Source organism: Mixophyes fleayi, chromosome 4 (assembly GCF_038048845.1).
Source record: "Mixophyes fleayi isolate aMixFle1 chromosome 4, aMixFle1.hap1, whole genome shotgun sequence".
NCBI lineage: Eukaryota > Metazoa > Chordata > Amphibia > Anura > Limnodynastidae > Mixophyes > Mixophyes fleayi.
The window spans coordinates 182,022,310-182,041,182 of NC_134405.1; the positions used below are offsets into that span (position 1 = coordinate 182,022,310).

The 18,873-nt window shown below is 39.4% G+C and overlaps 1 protein-coding gene across 1 annotated transcript in view; it reads left to right on the plus strand.

Moving 5' to 3' along the window:
* The window catches only part of SLC13A1 (solute carrier family 13 member 1), a 79,158-nt gene that overhangs the window by 30,779 nt on the left and 29,506 nt on the right, over positions 1–18,873 (plus strand). The window contains exon 8 of the mRNA XM_075208939.1: positions 18,057–18,211. Within this exon, the coding sequence (XP_075065040.1) occupies positions 18,057–18,211 (155 nt within the window). The remainder of the gene's footprint in view (positions 1–18,056; positions 18,212–18,873) is intronic.

The window sequence follows — 18,873 nt, forward strand, 5'->3', positions numbered from 1 at the left end:
CCGGAGCGCCAGCTGACGGGACCGCAAGGTAAGTATTTTCTTTTTTTTTTTTTTCAGTGCTGCCCCCTTGCCACAACCAAAACTCCTGCTGGGCCACATTTACAGGCATGCTGGGCCGCATGCGGCCCGCGGGCCGCGGGTTGGACAACCATGCTCTAGTGCATACTGATGCGTGTGGTCCGGTGAAGGTAAAATCAGTCAGTGGCTACAGATATTTTCTGACACTCATTGATGACGCAACTAGGATGACACATGTCTATTTCATAAAAGCTATGAGTGAAGTCATAGAGAAAATTGCGGAATACAAGAGCCTTCTAGAGACACAAATGGGTCTGAAACTAAAAACCTTGAGATCTGAAAATGGCGGAGAATACGACAACGGGACTTTAGCTGAATTCTTAAGAAAATATTGGCATACAGCACCAACTAACAATTGCCTGCACACCATTGCTGTTCCATCTATGGTTGTTTTACTTGTTGTATCAAACTTTACAGGAAACTTATCATTGTGGAAAATTGAGGATACATGCTTCATTCTTGACCAAGTGATCAAATGTAAATTGCCCGTCTAATTGGTCCTATTGCAATTATTTACGCATTTAATATGCATTTATTATGCATTCATAGGAGTTCAATATGTGTTTAGATGCTTGTATAAATGCATGCAAACGGGCAGATTCAATTCTAAAAAACATGGCCTTGTAGTGTCCCGGAACGGGCGCAAGACACTACGTGGCAATTTTTTAGTGAAAGTACAGCTCACGTTTACTTGCGCCCCATAATGGTGCGAGCAATAGTAAGCGATTACCATATAAATAATAATACGGGCCGCGGTGTTCTCAGGATTATCGTGGCCAACTGAATGTGCCCTAAAGTGAGTTTTAAGCATACACTAGTACTAACTCATCCTAAATTTGGCACACAATTTAATATCCTGTCACTTCACTAAATGGAAGAAAATGTGATCTTCAACAAGTTGATACTTCAAGTGATAACTGTGTCAGTTTTGCTTAATCACAGAAGAGTTTTGGTCAGCAGGCAGAGGAGAAAGGGGTATTGGGTATATCCAGGGCCGCCGAGAGGGGGGGGTACTAATTACCCGGGCCCGGGCATGTCAGGGGGCCCGGCCCGGGCCCTAGCGTTGACGATTTTTTTTTTTTTTTAAAAAATGTAAAAAACGAATTTTTTGTTTCTTTTTTTTTTTTGGGGGGGGGGGCTCAGTCGTTGGTGGGGGGAGCAGGGTAGTTAAAATAAAAAAAAAACATACTCACGTGATCGCGGCGCCGGCCTCACTCCTCTCTGCTCCTCTGTACTCCATTGCTCCAGACGGACTGAATGCCGGGTGTGACGTCATCATGTCACACCCAGCATTCAGTCAGTCTGGAGCAATGGAGCACAGAGGAGCAGAGAAGACCAAGAAAGAAGAGAGAACAAAAGGTAAGTGCAGGGAGGAAAACGAGGGGGGGACAGAGGGGTTAAAAATGAGGGGGGCTCTGATGGGTTAAAAAACGAGGGGGGCTCTGATGGGTTAAAAAAACAAGTGGGGGCTCTGATGGGTTAAAAAATGAGGGGGGCTCAGATGGGTTAAAAAACGAGGGGGGGCTCTGATGGGTTAAAAAACGAGGGGGGCTCTGATGGGTTAAAAAACAAGTGGGGGCTCTGATGGGTTAAAAAATGAGGGGGGCTCAGATGGGTTAAAAAACGAGGGGGGGCTCAGACGAGTTAAAAAACGAGGGGGGGCGCAGATGGGTTAAAAAACGAGGGGGGGCTCTGATGGGTTAAAAAACGAGGGGGGCTCAGAGGGGTTAACAAGCAGCATGGCACAGGGGGTTAAAGAAAAGAGGGACAAGCAGCATGGCACAGGGGGTTAAAGAAAAGAGGGATAAGCAGCATGGCACAGGGGGTTAAAGAAAAGAGGGACAAGCAGCATGGCACAGGGGGTTAAAGTAAAGAGGGACAAGCAGCATGACACAGGTGGTTAAAGAAATGAGGGACAAGCAGCATGGAGGGCGCAGTGTGATCATAAGGGGGCATAGTGTGGTGATGATAAAGGGGCACAGTAATGTGTGTGTGATGTCACGGAGCTTTTGGCAATGTAGTGTGTGTGAGGTAGATGGTGGCTAATCAATGGCTGCTATTTTGTTTGCGGGGTAATGGGAATACTATTTTAATGTTGGGGCGTGAGGAAGGCCTAATTATTAATCATGGATGCTATTGATTTAACGGTGGGACTGGCTGTAATTTTCTAAATGTAGCCATTTTTTTTTCCAAATAGGTCCTCCAACATTCCAGGATCCAGACAAGCCGCAACTAAAGAAACCAGCAGCCACATGTGGTAAAAGTGAGAAGAACAGGTAGGACAGAGCAGCATAGTGTGTGAAATGTTGTGATTCTAGTAGGGACAATGCCAATGTTTGGTGAGTGTTTGGTGAGCCCAGTGGGCGCAGGCCAAGACTAAACTCTTTGTGTACACACTGCATTCTTTCTATACTACACAAGGGTGCTAGATGTCTTGAAAGTCAGGAGTGCTTGGACAAATGTCACGCTCCGGGGAATTCAGGACCTAGTGATTTTGTTGTGCTAGCCACGCCCCAATGGCACATTGCCACGCCCCCAATTGTGTGACCACACCACTGAAAAATTTTGCGCCGCTGGGAGGCGGGGCAATTTTTTTTTGCTTACTCAACTATAAGGGGGGGGGCCCCATCAATTTGTTGTACCGGGACCCTGAATTCCTCTTGGCAGCCCTGGGTATATCCCTTGCTTTCTCATCGACTGAGTAAATGCCATTTCAACCTTCTGGATTTTGATCTGTGGAAATACATTTCAGTTGCCTTGGATGTCTGTCATGACATTTGATTAATTGCTGAAAATCCTTCATCCTGCACAGACAACACAAAATACTCTGTTGCGGCAAAGTATAACTCAAAGTGAGGTATGTCCTCATTCTGTAATTTTCCCTTGTGTATTTTCATGACCCAATGCTTTGCCTTTCCCCTGTCACAAACTTACTTGCTCCTGTGCTGCTGATTTCCCTGTCTCTGTGTACAGCTCACCACTTCCTGGTTGGGCGGCCACATGATTGTAGCTGGGAGGCAGCATATACAATCTGCAGACTATATAAAGCTCACCTGGACACTGCAGCCTTGTCAGAGATACAAGTTACCACTTTGTGTCTGGCTCTCCCTGTGTATCCTGTGCTGGCTCTGGTGTTTCCCTGTGTATGACCTTTGGCCTGTTTAATCTCTGCTTCTGGATCCGCTGCTGCCTGTGTATCTGTGTATCCGACCTGGCTATCCTTATTGACTATGCTGCTGCCTATTCCCCTACGTATCCGACCCGGCGACTCTCCTGAGTGTGTGCTCAGTGTATCCAACCCACTGTATACGGCTCAGATTCTTCTGTATGGGCTGTGTTTCTTCAGCTACTGATCCTGCTCCTCTGTGCCGTACTACACTACCTCTACAGAGTCTATGCTCCTTACCAACAGTCTGTCACCTATCACATCAGTGGGCTAACCTAAAGGCCGCCACCTGCGGACCTCCGGCAGCAAAATCCATCCTGCCTTGCGGCAGTTCTTGGTGAAGACCGGGGATATTCATTAGAATCTGCGCCTTAGGAAGGCCAGCGATAATACTGACTGATAGAAAACTCCAGAGAACTGTAAGATCCCCACTATTATAGAACATTTCTAGGTGTTGTATTAAGTGGTGCAGGCCTTTTTTAGAATGTTTTTTTCAAAGCTACACATCATCTTCATATGCATACACACACAAACACTCACACACATAACAATACCTCCTGCAACACAACTTATTAATATGGCTTTAACCAGGATCCACAACCATGACAACCACAATAAAGATCCACCTGATAGATTGTATAAAAATGTAAAAGTGCAACGGTGTATTACTATTTAGGAGACTCAATGCCCAAAATAATTAATATGCATACATTTATGTAAAAAAGCTTTTAAAGGTTATCTGGTTATGTGTTCAATGCAGATATCATACATATACCTTAAGTATATAAGAATGGCTCATAACTTGCACAGCACAACTACCATAGCTCACCGTGGTCAAAATATGGTTCATCCAATATTGCAATTAAGTCTATGCCAAGACACAGGTTTTTAAAGCTGCAGTAACAAAATTATAGTCTTTGCCCACAAAGATTATGGTGGAAACCTAGGTCAAACTCACGTGGAAAATCATATGTAAATGTTCCTTTACCATGTCGCATTGCATTTACTAAGCACTGCTATTGAGATGAATGTAGGATTCCAACTGTGTTGTCGCTGACAAAGGCACTGAAATGGAACAATAATTGTTCAAAATAATGAACTGCAGGGCAACGCAAGTTAAACAATTGTAAAAAGTGCCAATATGTATGGTCTCATTTGGTGTAATGAGTTTTAATTAGTATTAAGTGCTGAATTTTAATGACAGTATGCATGTAGCCTAAAACACAATATGAAATGGTCTGATATTTAAAACTTTAAATGATAGTGGGCCATGTTATAAGTTTTTACACTAAATATTTTCAAAAATAAATTCTACAATACAATTATCTCTTTGAAATACTTAGTAGCTATTAGTGACATTTGTAGAAGGGATTTAATATTATCTATTCATGAAAAACAAACATGTAAAGTGATGAGGTAATTATCGATGCTAGATTAAATGGAAACCATCAAGGAAAAAAAGTTATTTATTTTTTAAATATGGAGTATTGCCCTCTACTTAGTGTTACTAAAGTACCGGTAATCCTTGCTCCATTAGCCTTGTGCAGCTACCTAATTCAGTCATTCCCAACCAGTCTGGATGTGTCACAAGAGTTCAGAATAATGGGAACAAGCTCTTAAAATTCTTAAATACATGCAATGGTGATTATATATTAACTATATTTTACTGTAAATAGCAAATATGGTGTGAAAAATGTTTTTTAAACATACATGTATGTATTCACTTTTCTTGTCGTAATAATTTAAAATTGGTGTGTCATGAAAAAAATAAATACTGAGAAACGTAAATATGATACATAGAAAAGACATGAACAATAAAACCTGATTTTCTGAATAAAGCAATTATCTTATTTGTAAAGTAACAATATTAAACAATATTACAAGACAGACCGTAGATACTAGTATTCTATTTGTAAGTAACCACAAACGAGAGGCTAATGTCAATTAAATGAAAGACTATGGGCCTGAGTCATTAAGGAAAGTAAAGCCAAAAAAAAAGAGTAAGGGCTAGATTTACTAAGCTGCGGGTTTGAAAAAGTGGGGGTGTTGCCTATAGCAACCAATCAGATTCTAGCTGTCATTTTGTAGAATGTACTAAATAAATGAAAGCAAGAATCTGATTGGTTGCTATAGGCAACATCCCCACTTTTTCAAACCCGCAGCTTAGTAAATCTAGCCCTAAATGTTCTCCAGGACAAACCATGTTACACTACGAGGGGTGCAAATTAGTTTATTATTTTGCACATAAGTTAAATACTGACTGTTTACTCATGTAGCACACACATACTTGATAGTTTTATTTTTACACTGAAATTTAAAGTTGATCTAGGACATGTTGTACCCCAAATATAAATCTGTCCCCACATTTCAAATTTACCTCCCCCTCCAATGCAACATGGTTTTGCCAAAGTGCAAAGTTACTCCTTTTTTATGCTTTGCTCTCCTTAATAACTAACTATATGTGCAGCAGATGAACAGTAAAGTAATTTGAAATAAATTCAAAGAGTACTATACCATTGCTAAACGTAATATCTTTGTAAAGGGCATACTATCTTGAAGCAATATGTGTAAACAAAGCAGTATAAATCTATATGGTGTATTGATATTTAAAATGACACCTATGACCCCAGTAAAAACATGCGCTGATACCTAGTGAGATACTAAATAATCACCTTTGTAGTATTTATTCTGAGGAACTCTGGCACTAGAACTGAAGCTATAGTTAATCTTATATTTAGAAATAGCTCTGACAATTGAAGATGAGGTTTTATAAACCATATGGAAGTAAATAAATGCTAATAACGCCAATATTAAATCATCACAGCTCTGCCATTAAGCATCTTAAACTAAAACTAGCAGAATTCTTGCAGTATGCCCTCTAAAACAGTCATATTCATACTAAAACACACTCACAATAAGTAGAGTAAAATGAAAATAAACTGATAATAATTTTAATTCAAATATTATTATTATTATTATTATTATTATTATTATTATTATTCTTTTGGCTCATTATCCTATCTCCTATATATCCCCTAGATTGATGTATGTCCATTGCAAATATTGTAAGGAATAGTCTTCTTATTGAATTGTAGGTTACCTATAGTTTGGTTTCGCAGTACACTTTGTTTATGTTACTAAACAAATATATATGTAAAAAAACAGCCAATGCTATTTCAATTACCTTCATTTTTGCTTCATGAGCTCCATTTTGTATTTTGTAACTTCCAATGGCTATTGCATTTTAAATGAAACAAATGAAAGTTATATTTTATGTCACATCTCTTATTTATGCCTTGTGCAATGTTTGTGCAATAAGAGCTCAACTGGCAATTTCACATAATTAATTAAACCTGTTATATTCTATCAAAAAAAGATAACACTCCATGGTAGAAGTTTGTATATCTTTACTCTATTACTGCTGTATTGCATGATCTTCCAGGAAAAATAGGTACAGCAATCTTCATTTACTGCGCTAATTGTTAAATGATTCTACATTATTATAATTATTAATAACACACATTCAATAACATTTAATCTGTTTGATTATCTCTTGAACATATATATATATATATATATATATATATATATATATATATATATATATATATATATATATATAATCATTGTGGCTTAAATTATTCTTTTGAATGTTTTTTAATTGATAAGATAGGCTCAATTGCATGTCATTTGTTTAATAATAACGATTAGATATAACTTATCCTAACAAATTCCATTCATGTGTCATTGACATTAATGAACTCATACAAGTTCATTTTTATGTAATTTTGCTTTTCCCTCAACCTATATTAACTTTAGATGTGGGCTGAGAACGTGAATGGCCATATACAGGTTGATTAGAGAGACTGGATCAATGCCGATAGTAGTAATCTTCCTCATTTACTAACATGCCCGGGAATGAACTAGACAATTCTGAACAAATTATATTTGGGCATCACGGTTGATTAATAGTCACACATACTGTGATAGCAGGCAAACTGCCCATTGTCAGCTGCAATGGCACATCATGTGTAACCAGGATTGTGAACAGGACTCATGGTTAAAATTATAATTAGTAATATATTTCCATTTAATTACAGATGGCTACAAGTTAATAATATTTGTTTATTAAGATATAATTAGTATGGAATTAGGTACACATACAAAATAACATTAACATGATAAATCATTAAGTAATTAGTTGGCACTATGCAATTTTTCACTACAGTTCCGTTATAAGGGTTACACAAAATAGTTTGCAGTCATGAGACAAGCAGGGGCAGGCTGGAAAATTGTAGCCTTCGGGGGAGGGGCGGGACTCATCTTAGCAGTCTATTAGAAACATTTATAAAAGAAAAATAAATGCAAGTAGTCCACCCATCGCTAAACACAGCCAACCCCCTCATGCTCAGCCACCTTTAACCCAGCACTAAGACAAGTCATTAAATATGTCAGCCCTTTTCATTGGTTCAGATTTATGATCCTCTAATAGTGCCAGCATTGACTGTTTCTTAATGATTTTATGATTAAGGTTAACTCCTGATAACTAAGACTTACCAACAACCATGTTGACTTTCCTCTTTCACATAACTTTGATTATGTGCCCTAGAAAGAAGTTCATTGCCCCAGCATGACTCTGACACAAATAGTGTTTAGATATTCTTTATGATATTGATACATTGTATTCATGTAATCTGCCCTCAACTTTGACCATTTGCTAAACTGACACAGGTGTCATTGACATGAGTGATTTCACATTACGTTATTATTATGTTAATTTAATATACTATACAATATTGGGCATTTTGACATAAAATATAAAATGTAGCTAGACTGAGAGAGCAATAAATACACCTAATTCATACTCCTAATTTTCTATACATTTCTAAAATATTTACTTCAATAGCATAAAAATATTTCTATATAATATTAATGTATGAATGACATGTTTTTTAGGTTTTCCATGGACACAAATGATTAACTTTTTAGCAGTCAGTGTTGTCACTACACATACTCAGTCTAGATTGGCACGGCAAATGTCCAGCACTGTCTGTAAATGCAACCCCGCTGTCCAGCTAGACAGATGTTAAGTAGTCAGGCCCGGCGCTCCCATTAGGCAAGGTTAGGCACTTGCCTAGGGCGCCGGGCTCTGGAGGGCGCCTGGAGGGCGCCACATAATTCTAAAATACTTTAAAACTGTGCGGCGACCGCTGACCATACCTGTCACGGCCGCCGCACAGCATCAGATGCACGGGGAGGGGGGGGGGAAGAGGCTATTTTGTCACCACCGCCGCCTCTCTGCTCCGTCTCCTCCCCTCCACTTACTAGTGTCAGTGAGTGGAGGGGAGGAGACGGAGCAGAGAGGCGGTGGTGGTGAGACAAGGTAAGGAGAGGAGGGAGGAGGGAGGAGGGAGGAGGGCGGCGATTTTTGCGGTGGGGGGCGGCGATTTATGCAGGGGGGGGCCCGCCACTTTTTTAAAAATGCCTAGGGCGCCGTGGACCCTAGCATCGGCCCTGTAAGTAGTTAAGTTAGACTTTGCAGCAATAAGGTTGATCATTCTAATTAGCCAAATAGAAAAGGTGCTGAGATGGCATCTTAAAATATAATCTGGCAGTGACATGGTGGGCTTCTGGCTAATCTGTCACATGATGGCAGGGAGGAAGAAAAGCATACTTGCTAACTTTTTAAAAGTAATTTCAGGGAGATTCTCCAAGTAAAACTTAGGCACTGTATGCAGTACTGCAAACCGTTGAAAGGGGTGTATGCTGCTTTGCCAAAGGGGTCTGTCTAGCTTCACTCATGGGCATATCTAGCGCCACCTAAGGGCCTTAAGTGTAGCAAGGCTGAAGGGAAGATTTTTTTTTTAATGCTTCAAATGTTATGGCAATGCCGTCAATAACCAAGGAACGCAGCAATGATTTTACTGCTGCACTGCTTGATAGATAATAAGGTCTCAAATGCAGAAGCATGGGGACCCTATCACTTATGATAACAGGGGGAATTATAGAGCAATGCAATAAAGCGTATTGTATTTTTCTTTTTCCTACATGTAACCCGGCAAGACTTTCAAATAAAAAATACATTTTTAGTAGGATTGCCTGATAGACCATTTAATTTCACCAGCTATGTAATTAAATACTTGCATTCATATGCAGACTGTTACACTGCACTCTGTCTCCCCGTTAGTCTGCCTTTACTTTATTTTTTTACTGCTATTGTTCTCTCTGACCCTCACTATCTCTCCCTCTGTTGTCCCATTTATTAGTCCTTTCTTTTAATACTATATATTATTTTTATTTGACGTTTGAGAGTTTAAAAAATGTAAAAAGATGAGAGGGAGGTACTGAAAATTGAAAAAGAGGAGAGGATTAAGGGGTACTTTTACTGGTTTAACAGATATACTTCATATTATAGGTTGGATACATTCTACAGTAGTACTTAACATTTTTCTCTTATTATCCTTCTGATGTCTCTTCAACCTAGTTATCTCTCCTTACTGACTGATCCCTCACTTATTGCTGTCTTTTGCAATTGTATTTTCTATCCTCTCCTTTGCCCCCTATTGTTTGTTATTACCCGTTCCTCCAATTCATCACTTTTAGCTCATGCTCTCCTATATCTAAATGCTGCCTTAGAAGAACAGGCTGTAAACAAACCTGTAAACAAATTTATAATCAACAAAAAATCATCCAGGTGCAAATCTGCACCCTAATAAAAGAAAGAAAAAGGAAGAAAACTTGCACCACTTGAATTAGTATTACTTTATAACAATCTCTATATATTGTAAAAAAATATAATTTGTTAAAAAGCATATATATAGGAAAAACAACTTTATTATTTTCAGCTAAAAACAATAACTATAAAAATCTTAAATATATATGAATGTAAGCACATTAAATAACTACAGATATATATCAAGCAACCACAACATTTCAACCACTGGCAAGTTAAGTGAATAACATTGATTACCTTGTTTGATGTGTTGGAGATAGGATAAATGGGCAAGCATAACGATGTGAGCGACTTTGCCAAGCGCCAAATTGAGATGACTAGACAACTGGGTCAGAGCATCTCCAAAATGGCAGGTCTTGTGGGGTATTCCTGATATGGAGTGGTTAGTACCTACCAAACGTGGTCCAAGTAAGGACAATAGGTGAACCAGGGACAGGGGCATGGGCACCCAAGGCTCATTGATACGCATGGGGAGCAAAGGCTAGACTGTCTGGTCAAATACCATAGAAAAGCTACTGTAGCACAAATTGCTTATAAAGTTTATGCTGGCTATGATAGAAAGGTGTCAGAAGACCCAGTGCATCACAGTTTGCAGCGTATGAGGCTGCATATGGGGCTCCGTAGCCGCAGACCGGTCAGAGGGCCCATGCTGACCCCTGCTCACAGCTGAAAGAGCTTACAATGGGCACGTGACTGCCAGAATTGGACCATGGAGCAATAGAGGAAGGTGGCCTGGTCTGATGAATCACATTTTATTTTACATCATATGGACGGCCTGGTGTGTGTATGCATCATTTACCTGGGGAAGAGATGGCACCAGGATACTCTATGGGAAGAAGGCTAGCTGGCGGAGGCAGTGTGGTGCTCTGGGCAATGTTCTGCTGGGGAACCTTGCATCCTGTCATTCATGTGGATGTTACTTTGACATGCACCACCTAACTAAACATTGTTGCCGGAGGAACATGACTCAGAGTTCAAGGTGCAGCTTTGGCCTCCAAATTCCCCAGATCTCAATCCGATCGAGCATGTGTGGATGTGCTGGGAAAGTCTCAGCCATGGAGGCCCCACCTCATAACTTACTGGACTTGATGGAACTGCTGCTAATTGCTTGGTGCCAGATACCACAGGACACCTTCAAAGGTCTTCAGAAGTCCATGCCTCAACGGGACAGAGTTGTCTTGGCGGTACAAGTGGGACCTAAACAATGTTAGGCAGGTAGTTTTAATGTTGTGAACGATCAGTGTATGTCTATCTGCTTATGCTGGTATTAAAAAGTTCATACAGTCTGTAGTAAAAGAGTCTTATAAGTTTATTGTTGAATCCTATGTAACAGACTGATGTGATGCTGTAACATAGACACAAATGTCAATGATCTGGTAAAGCATCACTCTAAGACAGGGGTTTATTGTTAATACTTGCGGCCGGGCAGTCCTCTGCCGAGCCGGTTGCCTGGCAATGTCAACCTGAGTCCTATTATCGATAGGACTGAACAGGTGCCTCTCAAATACAGGTGGTAGCCAGGTAACGACAACCATATTAATTTTTTTGCATTTTCGGCATCTAGCCAGTTATTAAGCAGTAGCAGCTGTCTAGCAAATAGTTCATTATAATCTGCTGCACTAAGTGCAGCTAATTAGGCTGGTCTATCCTCATTGGCAGCTCTGGAAATAAAAACTCCTTCCTGGAAGTCACCTGTGCTGGTGACAGTTTCTGCATGAACTAGTGTGCTGTTTGGAATTCTGACCTGATTTCACTCCTTGTTGTGGTCCGGATTGTTTATTGGATTTTTCTATTTTTTTCCTGCCCCTGAGGATTGCTTATTTCTGGGTTTGCTATGAACCTCTTAATGTCCTAACCTTGGCCTGTTAACTGGATTTTTGCATTGATTTCTGCCAACCCTGACCTTAACCTGTACTACGGATTTAGTCTATTGAAGTCAGTCTGCCCTGAACTTTGGACTGTATTTTGGACTTTTCTGCTACCCTCACGGATGTTTGCTATCCTTTCCAAACTATCATCAGTATTGTGTTTCGTAAACTAGTCGAGTACTGTTGAAAATATAATGTTCCATGGAAAGGGGGCTTCTATAGCGATTCTAGTCATTTAAGATCCCTTCTAATATTATGCTACACCCATGGGTGCTGAGAGGGAGGTGGACCAAGTACAAAATCATGGTCTCAATTTTGCACCCGTGCTGAAATCGAATCTATTTCAGTTATTTGTAGAACTCAATATTTATATAATAGATAGATGTTTCGTAAAAAATACTTTGCTTATAAATGTCTTAAGAAAATGAGAGACAAAGGGACAAAGGGAACCCCGTTGTGTTGGATAAAGATGATTTACCTATAACAGAAATATTAGAAGTGCTTCAAAAAGACAGTATTGAGTTTGATCAGATTACTATGTATATGTTGCAATAATGCTGCTAATGCCATTATTTTCATTAAGGGCTAAAGGTCAATACCTGCTTAGCCAGTGAAATAATGACAATTGTCCCAAATGTTTAATAGAGTGGAGCATTAGGGGAACAAATTAGCGATTTATGTAAGCAATTTTAACTTTTGAATAAAATCACCCATTGATAAATCTTCACCTTAGAATCTCTTCCATGAAAAATCAGACTCTGAATATACCCCTGAAAAAAAAGGTGTAATCTGGACCAGATCCAGACATTCATTATTAGATAATGAATTATGAGTGCGTAGGGAATGGTATTAATGTATTATACTGTCCTATAATTATGGCAAACAAAGAGGCAATTTGGAGACCATAAGGCTACCTGCTTACCGGAAGTAACACTGCAGTAGCTATCCTTAAAATAAATCATATGATTACTTACTAAGTAAGTCATATTTACTTTGCAGTTATGGGATTAAAGTAATATAATTCTTTTGTAATGCTCAGTCTCTCAAATTACCTGTATATCACATGGAAATTAATCTACTCTCCAGGGCTCAATTACTAACACTGCATTTAGGTGCTAAATTTGAACTGAATCACAGCAACTAAATTGCTTTTATTTACTGTTGTGAATTAGATAAAGAAAGCAAAAGTCTTATTGGTTGCTATAGATTAGTAACATGCTACTCTCAGCAGCATTACTTACACCACTGCTGTACAGGTGTGGTTCTGCAACTTGTCTCCTCTATCCTGTACTAAAACTTGTGACTGCATACCAGGAAAGTACCTGCTGCCTCATTTAAAAAGATAGATCAATACACAATGCGGTGCCTTTGCAACATGTATTCTGTGCTTCAGTGCTCTGGTATCTACATATTCTGGATTGATCCTGATTATCCATTTATCCCCCACCTTATTGCATGTCTGATTTTCTATAACCCACCTGACATGTCTTTGACCATCTATCCTTGTCTGCAACACATCCTGAAACCCTGGTATGACTCGTCCTCAGTCTTCACGTCCATCATGCGCCGGCTGTGAAATGTTTGTGCCTTGGCAAAAAAGCCACCACCTGTCTTCCATGTTGTGGATAACACCCATTAGACTCCCTGATTCAACTGAATCAGCTTCAACTGCTAGCAGTTTGTGTAGGCTCCATACCCACAGCCAGCAACACAACCCATAGGCTGTGACAGGGATTGTGCAAATTGCGCACTTAAATGTGTTAGTAAATTATTATTTATGTGCTTTACCTCCCATTTTACTACTGTACAAAAGACAACTTTATAACATTATTTTAGAAAGCTGTGATTTTTTTTTTTTTAAGCTATCATCATGGCTATTGTGACAATATGCTAGCTGAATGTTAATTTTGCATTGATATCATGTTGCCAAATCTTGGTAGTCACTGAACACTATAGCTACATACAAATATTGTGTCTGAGATTTTATTATAAAAAAATGTTGTTAGAATTTACTCAGTCCAAGTGTCAGCAATCTGTTTAACTACCTTCCGGCTGCTATGAGTTTTGCTTTAGAGAAGAAAAGTTTAAGATTTGCAGTTTTTTCCTCAGCTGCCAGGATAAACATGCAGGTCTGGACTTGTGCAAAGCCCACACAGGCTGGGATCTAGAGCTAGGAGTGGCCATCTGACTTTTTTTTTTTATTATAAAACAGAAAGGAAAGTTGCTCAATCAATTTATAGGTTAACAGCAGGTGCTTGAAAGAGCGGGGTAATCCTGAAAGGAGCAAATACAGAGAAAAATCCCCCAGCACGGTGCTTTAACCAGTAACAAAGCTAGTTTTTCTACTTGTACATAAAAATGCAGAATTCTTCACTACACACGTGTGCAAACGCATGATAAGCCACCCGCCACGTCACGTCGGTGATCCTTTTTTTCAAATTATTTTGATAACCAGACACTAGTGAACTTATATGCATTCCCTCTGTGGTATGTGACTTCACTGTGTGTTTTTATTTTAAATAAAACATCAGCTCTAAATTAGAATATCTATATGTTCAAAGTTTATATTTTGATGCTAAAATTTTGTAATATGGCAAATTTAAGAAAAGCACTGTGGGCTACATAACAGAGCAACATTGTTGCAGATTAATCCTGGCATTTTCCAAATAAAAGAACACTTTTGGCTTCTGCAGTTAGAAGGGGAGAGAGAACATCAGCCATGGAAATGGTAACCAAGCAAAAATATGTTTGCACCACTGATACATTATTAAAGGTACATGACAGCCTTTCCGGCTACAGTAAGACACAGGAGGGTTTATAGGATGTAGTGTGACTCATTTATAGAACATTTATATAAATATTTGTTTTTCAGAAGTATTCTGACTATACTATTTCTTCTTGGTACCTGCTTCTATGAATATGTCCCATTTCACATGTGTCTGCCTAATGGTATGCTTTGCCCTTTAGCACTCTTGATTATCCTGGAACAAAGTTGACAAATAATCCAATGATGTTATCTGATTAAATAAACACTTGTAGCCAAATAAAATACTTTATACCACTTATCAGCAGAAAAATATTTTCTAAAAAATAGATCACTATTCAAACAAACACCCTTTATATTGAGACTAGGGGGTAAATGTATGAATCTCCAGATTATTCATCTCCGGCATGTTCAGCCTCTTCAGCGCTTAAATTTAAAGCGGCGCTGCATTGTAAAGGGAAACTTCCCTTTACAATGCAGCGCCGCTTTAAATTTAAGCGCTGAAGAGGCTGAACATGCCGGAGATGAAGAATCCGGAGATTCATACATTTACCCCTAGATTACCTTCCCATTGTGTTCTGTGATGGTAGATCCAGCCACTGATCAGTTTACTAATGGAAGCATTATATATATTTATCTGTTACATACTTGCCAACTTTTCCTTGTTGGCTTCAGGGAGATCCTGGGGGAGGTGTGTGTGTGGTGGTGGGGCTTGATGAATCGCATCATTTTGGCACAATTTTGGCCAATTACAACAGGGGGTGGGGCTAAGATGACGCAATATTTGCATCATTAAGCCCACACCCTATCTATTGCGAGGCAAGAACTAGGAGGTTGCCCTGCTCTCCCAGGAGCCTGGGAGGTCTCCCAGAAATGCGTGAGTCTCCCGGAGTAGGCAACTATTCGTTAAAGAAAATCGGCTAATGAATTTCTAGAGACTGAAGTGTCTTTTACATTTCTGTCTCCATTAATGAAGTCATGTTGCCTTTCCTGTCAGTCTTTGATTAAATCTTGGTCTCCATGAAAATGGCCACCTCCATCTGCATCAATACATGGACATGGGACACAATTTCTGAATTGTGTCATCCTGCCACAGATGGCGGAGTCAACCACTTCTTGTACTGGATCAGCATCAGGGAGAATGCCAGACTCTTCAGGGAGTGAGGAAGTTCACCCCTATTTCAGGGAGTCTCCCTGACGTTCAGGGAGAGTTGGCAAGTATGATCTGTTGTAAAACACAGAACTCATTTATTTAAAATAACAAAGAAATTTATATGTCTGCCCTCTCTCTTTTGGTTGTTAGTAATAGGCAGCTCAAGTTTAATAATAATAACAGTAACATTAATACTTATAATGTTTTCTTTTGTGTGTGGATAATTAAGTGACGGTTGTTCATAAAATAGCAATGTAGCTGTTTCTTATGGTGAAATAATATAATGTTCATTATAGTTTTTGTTCACAGCTGTTAGGTTTTAGCTCTGGGGATTTGTTTAAGGCTGCTTGCCCGACATACCTGCTGGGTCCTAGGCACTGAACTAGGAAGGAAGTGATTAGTCTGGCACTGCTCCCAGTTGCTTTTTAAAGCTATGCTAACAGTTAGTGGGGACAGTATAATATGGTTGCATAGACTGACATGCCTATTGCAGGGCTGGATGCAGTGGAGGACTAAGTCATTTGCTTGCTCGGCTATGTTGAAGTTACAATTACCTGCAATCCATTACAACTGTCTACAGACTGTTTCCTGTCTATTTAAGTCATCAAGGTATCAAGAGCTGTGCACAGAATTAATCATGAATAGTTTACTGCCCAGGTTAACTTTCAATGCTGTTTTGGGGTCTGAAACACAGAAAGACAGTCTGGTCTAAGGTCACCAGGGCATTACTATCATAACAATTAACCTCTGAGGTGATCTAACAATCCTCTCCAGATTTTTCTTGACTTATGCTTTATATATGTAAAAAATAAATATTGATTCATATAATATAAAAATATTTGTACTACTGCTCAAAACTCTAATCTATACAGTATTGAGCTGAAAGAACTTCTCACACTGGGCCTTATGTAGAGATGAATGTAAGTCCATTTGCCCAATATATAATATGTATTTCACTACTGTGCATACGCACAAAAGAGAACCTTGCCAGGGGCGCACAAAGAATTGTCGGGGGGGTGTTCCCCCGACCCCCCCAAAAAAACCCCAACCCGCACGAGAGCTACTGCGCATGCGCAGCAGCTCCATTTAGGCAGCGCTGTCCTATACAGCAGCCGCGGCGCTGTCAAAGAAGCGTCCGTGGCGGTGCTGTATACACTACAGCACCGCCGCGGACGCGTCTTTGACAGCGCTGCGGCTGCTGCATAAGACAGTGCCGCTATAGTGTTATTTAGTTAGCGCAGGGGGGGGGTTTCTGGAGACTCAGAAACCCCCCCTGCGTGCGCCACTGCTTGCGTCCGTGAATTAGACCTATCTTGCATATATGACTCTTTCCACTTATACAAGGGGATCAGGAGAAACAAAGGGTGGACAAAAATAAGCCAATTGCAGGAAGTGCGAGTTCAAGTAAATGTGACTGCTAGGCACTTGGATGCGAAGGCAGATACGCCTTTCAGGAAACTGATGCTCTAACCCTGGTGTAAGATACAAACCGATAATGATGAAGGTCGGCTACCGCGTCTGATTGGCTGCAGGAGTCTTTACCTCAACCACTGATTTAATCCAAAACATTTCTGTGGCTGCTATATTATATGAAACCTTATCGCATTACTTAATTATTGTTTGCATTGTAACCACTGCAGGAAAGAAGATTCACATTTCACTGGTTATATAAAATTCTATATACTATGTTTGAGTATTATTTTGTGTACAATTTTGGTACCGTGTACAAATATGCTAATGCATTTGATACTAACATTGTCAACTAAACCTACATATGTTTCTGCCTAGACTAAGCATGTGTACCAACAATTCAGACCTGGATGCATCTTGAGATGCAACCAACTCAGCATCCTATCTTTAAAGCTCAAGAGAGCTTACTTCACAAGATACTGTTGTTGTCAAAATTATTGTTAAAATGGTATTTCTTTGTAGAATACTAATACTCCAAAAATTCCATTTAGATTGAATGAACATGTTTGAACATAAAATCAACAAATTTGTTTGTGTCACTCTTGAATGAATCAGGTGACTGTCATGTTGCCATTTATAGGCAAACAGCCTGTCTCTGTGTGTGTTAGGGAATTTAGACTTTAAGCTCCAATGGGTCAGAGATTGATATGAGTGAATTCTCTATACAGCGCTGTGGAATTAGTGGCGCTATATAAATAGCCAATGATGATGATTTTCAATATGCACGTACACACTGTATGTGAGCAGTGGTGTACTAGGGAGTATATATTGTACATTAATCAGACTTAACTGCATTAAATTTTGTTTTTGTTTTTTTGTTGCAGACTCAACCAGTTTCAGAAAAGAGATACAGAAATAAAAAGGACCACATGATGTGCAAAGCAATGTGTTTGTGTATTGCTTATTCATCTACAATCGGAGGACTGACTACCATAACTGGAACATCAACTAACTTGATTTTTACTGAACACTTTCAAACGTGAGCACAATTTCCATTGCTTCCATTTCTTGGTTGAATTCAACTAAACAATATTTGGGTAAAACATAAAGTTATGTGTTATTTAAATGAATGCAAATCCAGGAAAGGAAAGTGAGACATGACATTATATCAGTAGCACTCAATTATCATCTGATTTTGGGCTACACTAGATAACCATGCTTGAAGTAGTGAGTACTTGGGAAGTAACCTTTGGCTGAAACACCAAAGCAGCAAGGCAAAGTTTGCATGATGTCACATCTTCCATGTAGATATCTTAATTTTGCCACACCATTATTGTATACTTATGCAAATGCTGGAAAACACTTCCTTGTATATTGTATAACTATAGCTGTCATAACTATACGTAGACTGTATATAGTATACTATGCTGTATATTCTATAGTCTCCATAACTATCTAAGGATACTGTGGAAAAGGGATATTTGAGCTTATATTTTTCCACAGAAGCTTCAGTGAAACTTATACTAGCATTAGAGGAAACCAGAGGATCCATAGTTGGCTCACAAATAGGCAGAACTGAACTGAATTTGTGGGAGAGAGGTTTTTTCCGAACATCTGTGCATGTGGGTGAAGAGTCTGCAGTGGTGGTTGCTGCCTGACGGAGGGTACAGGGGTTCTGGTCCTGTGAGTTAAGATTTGTTA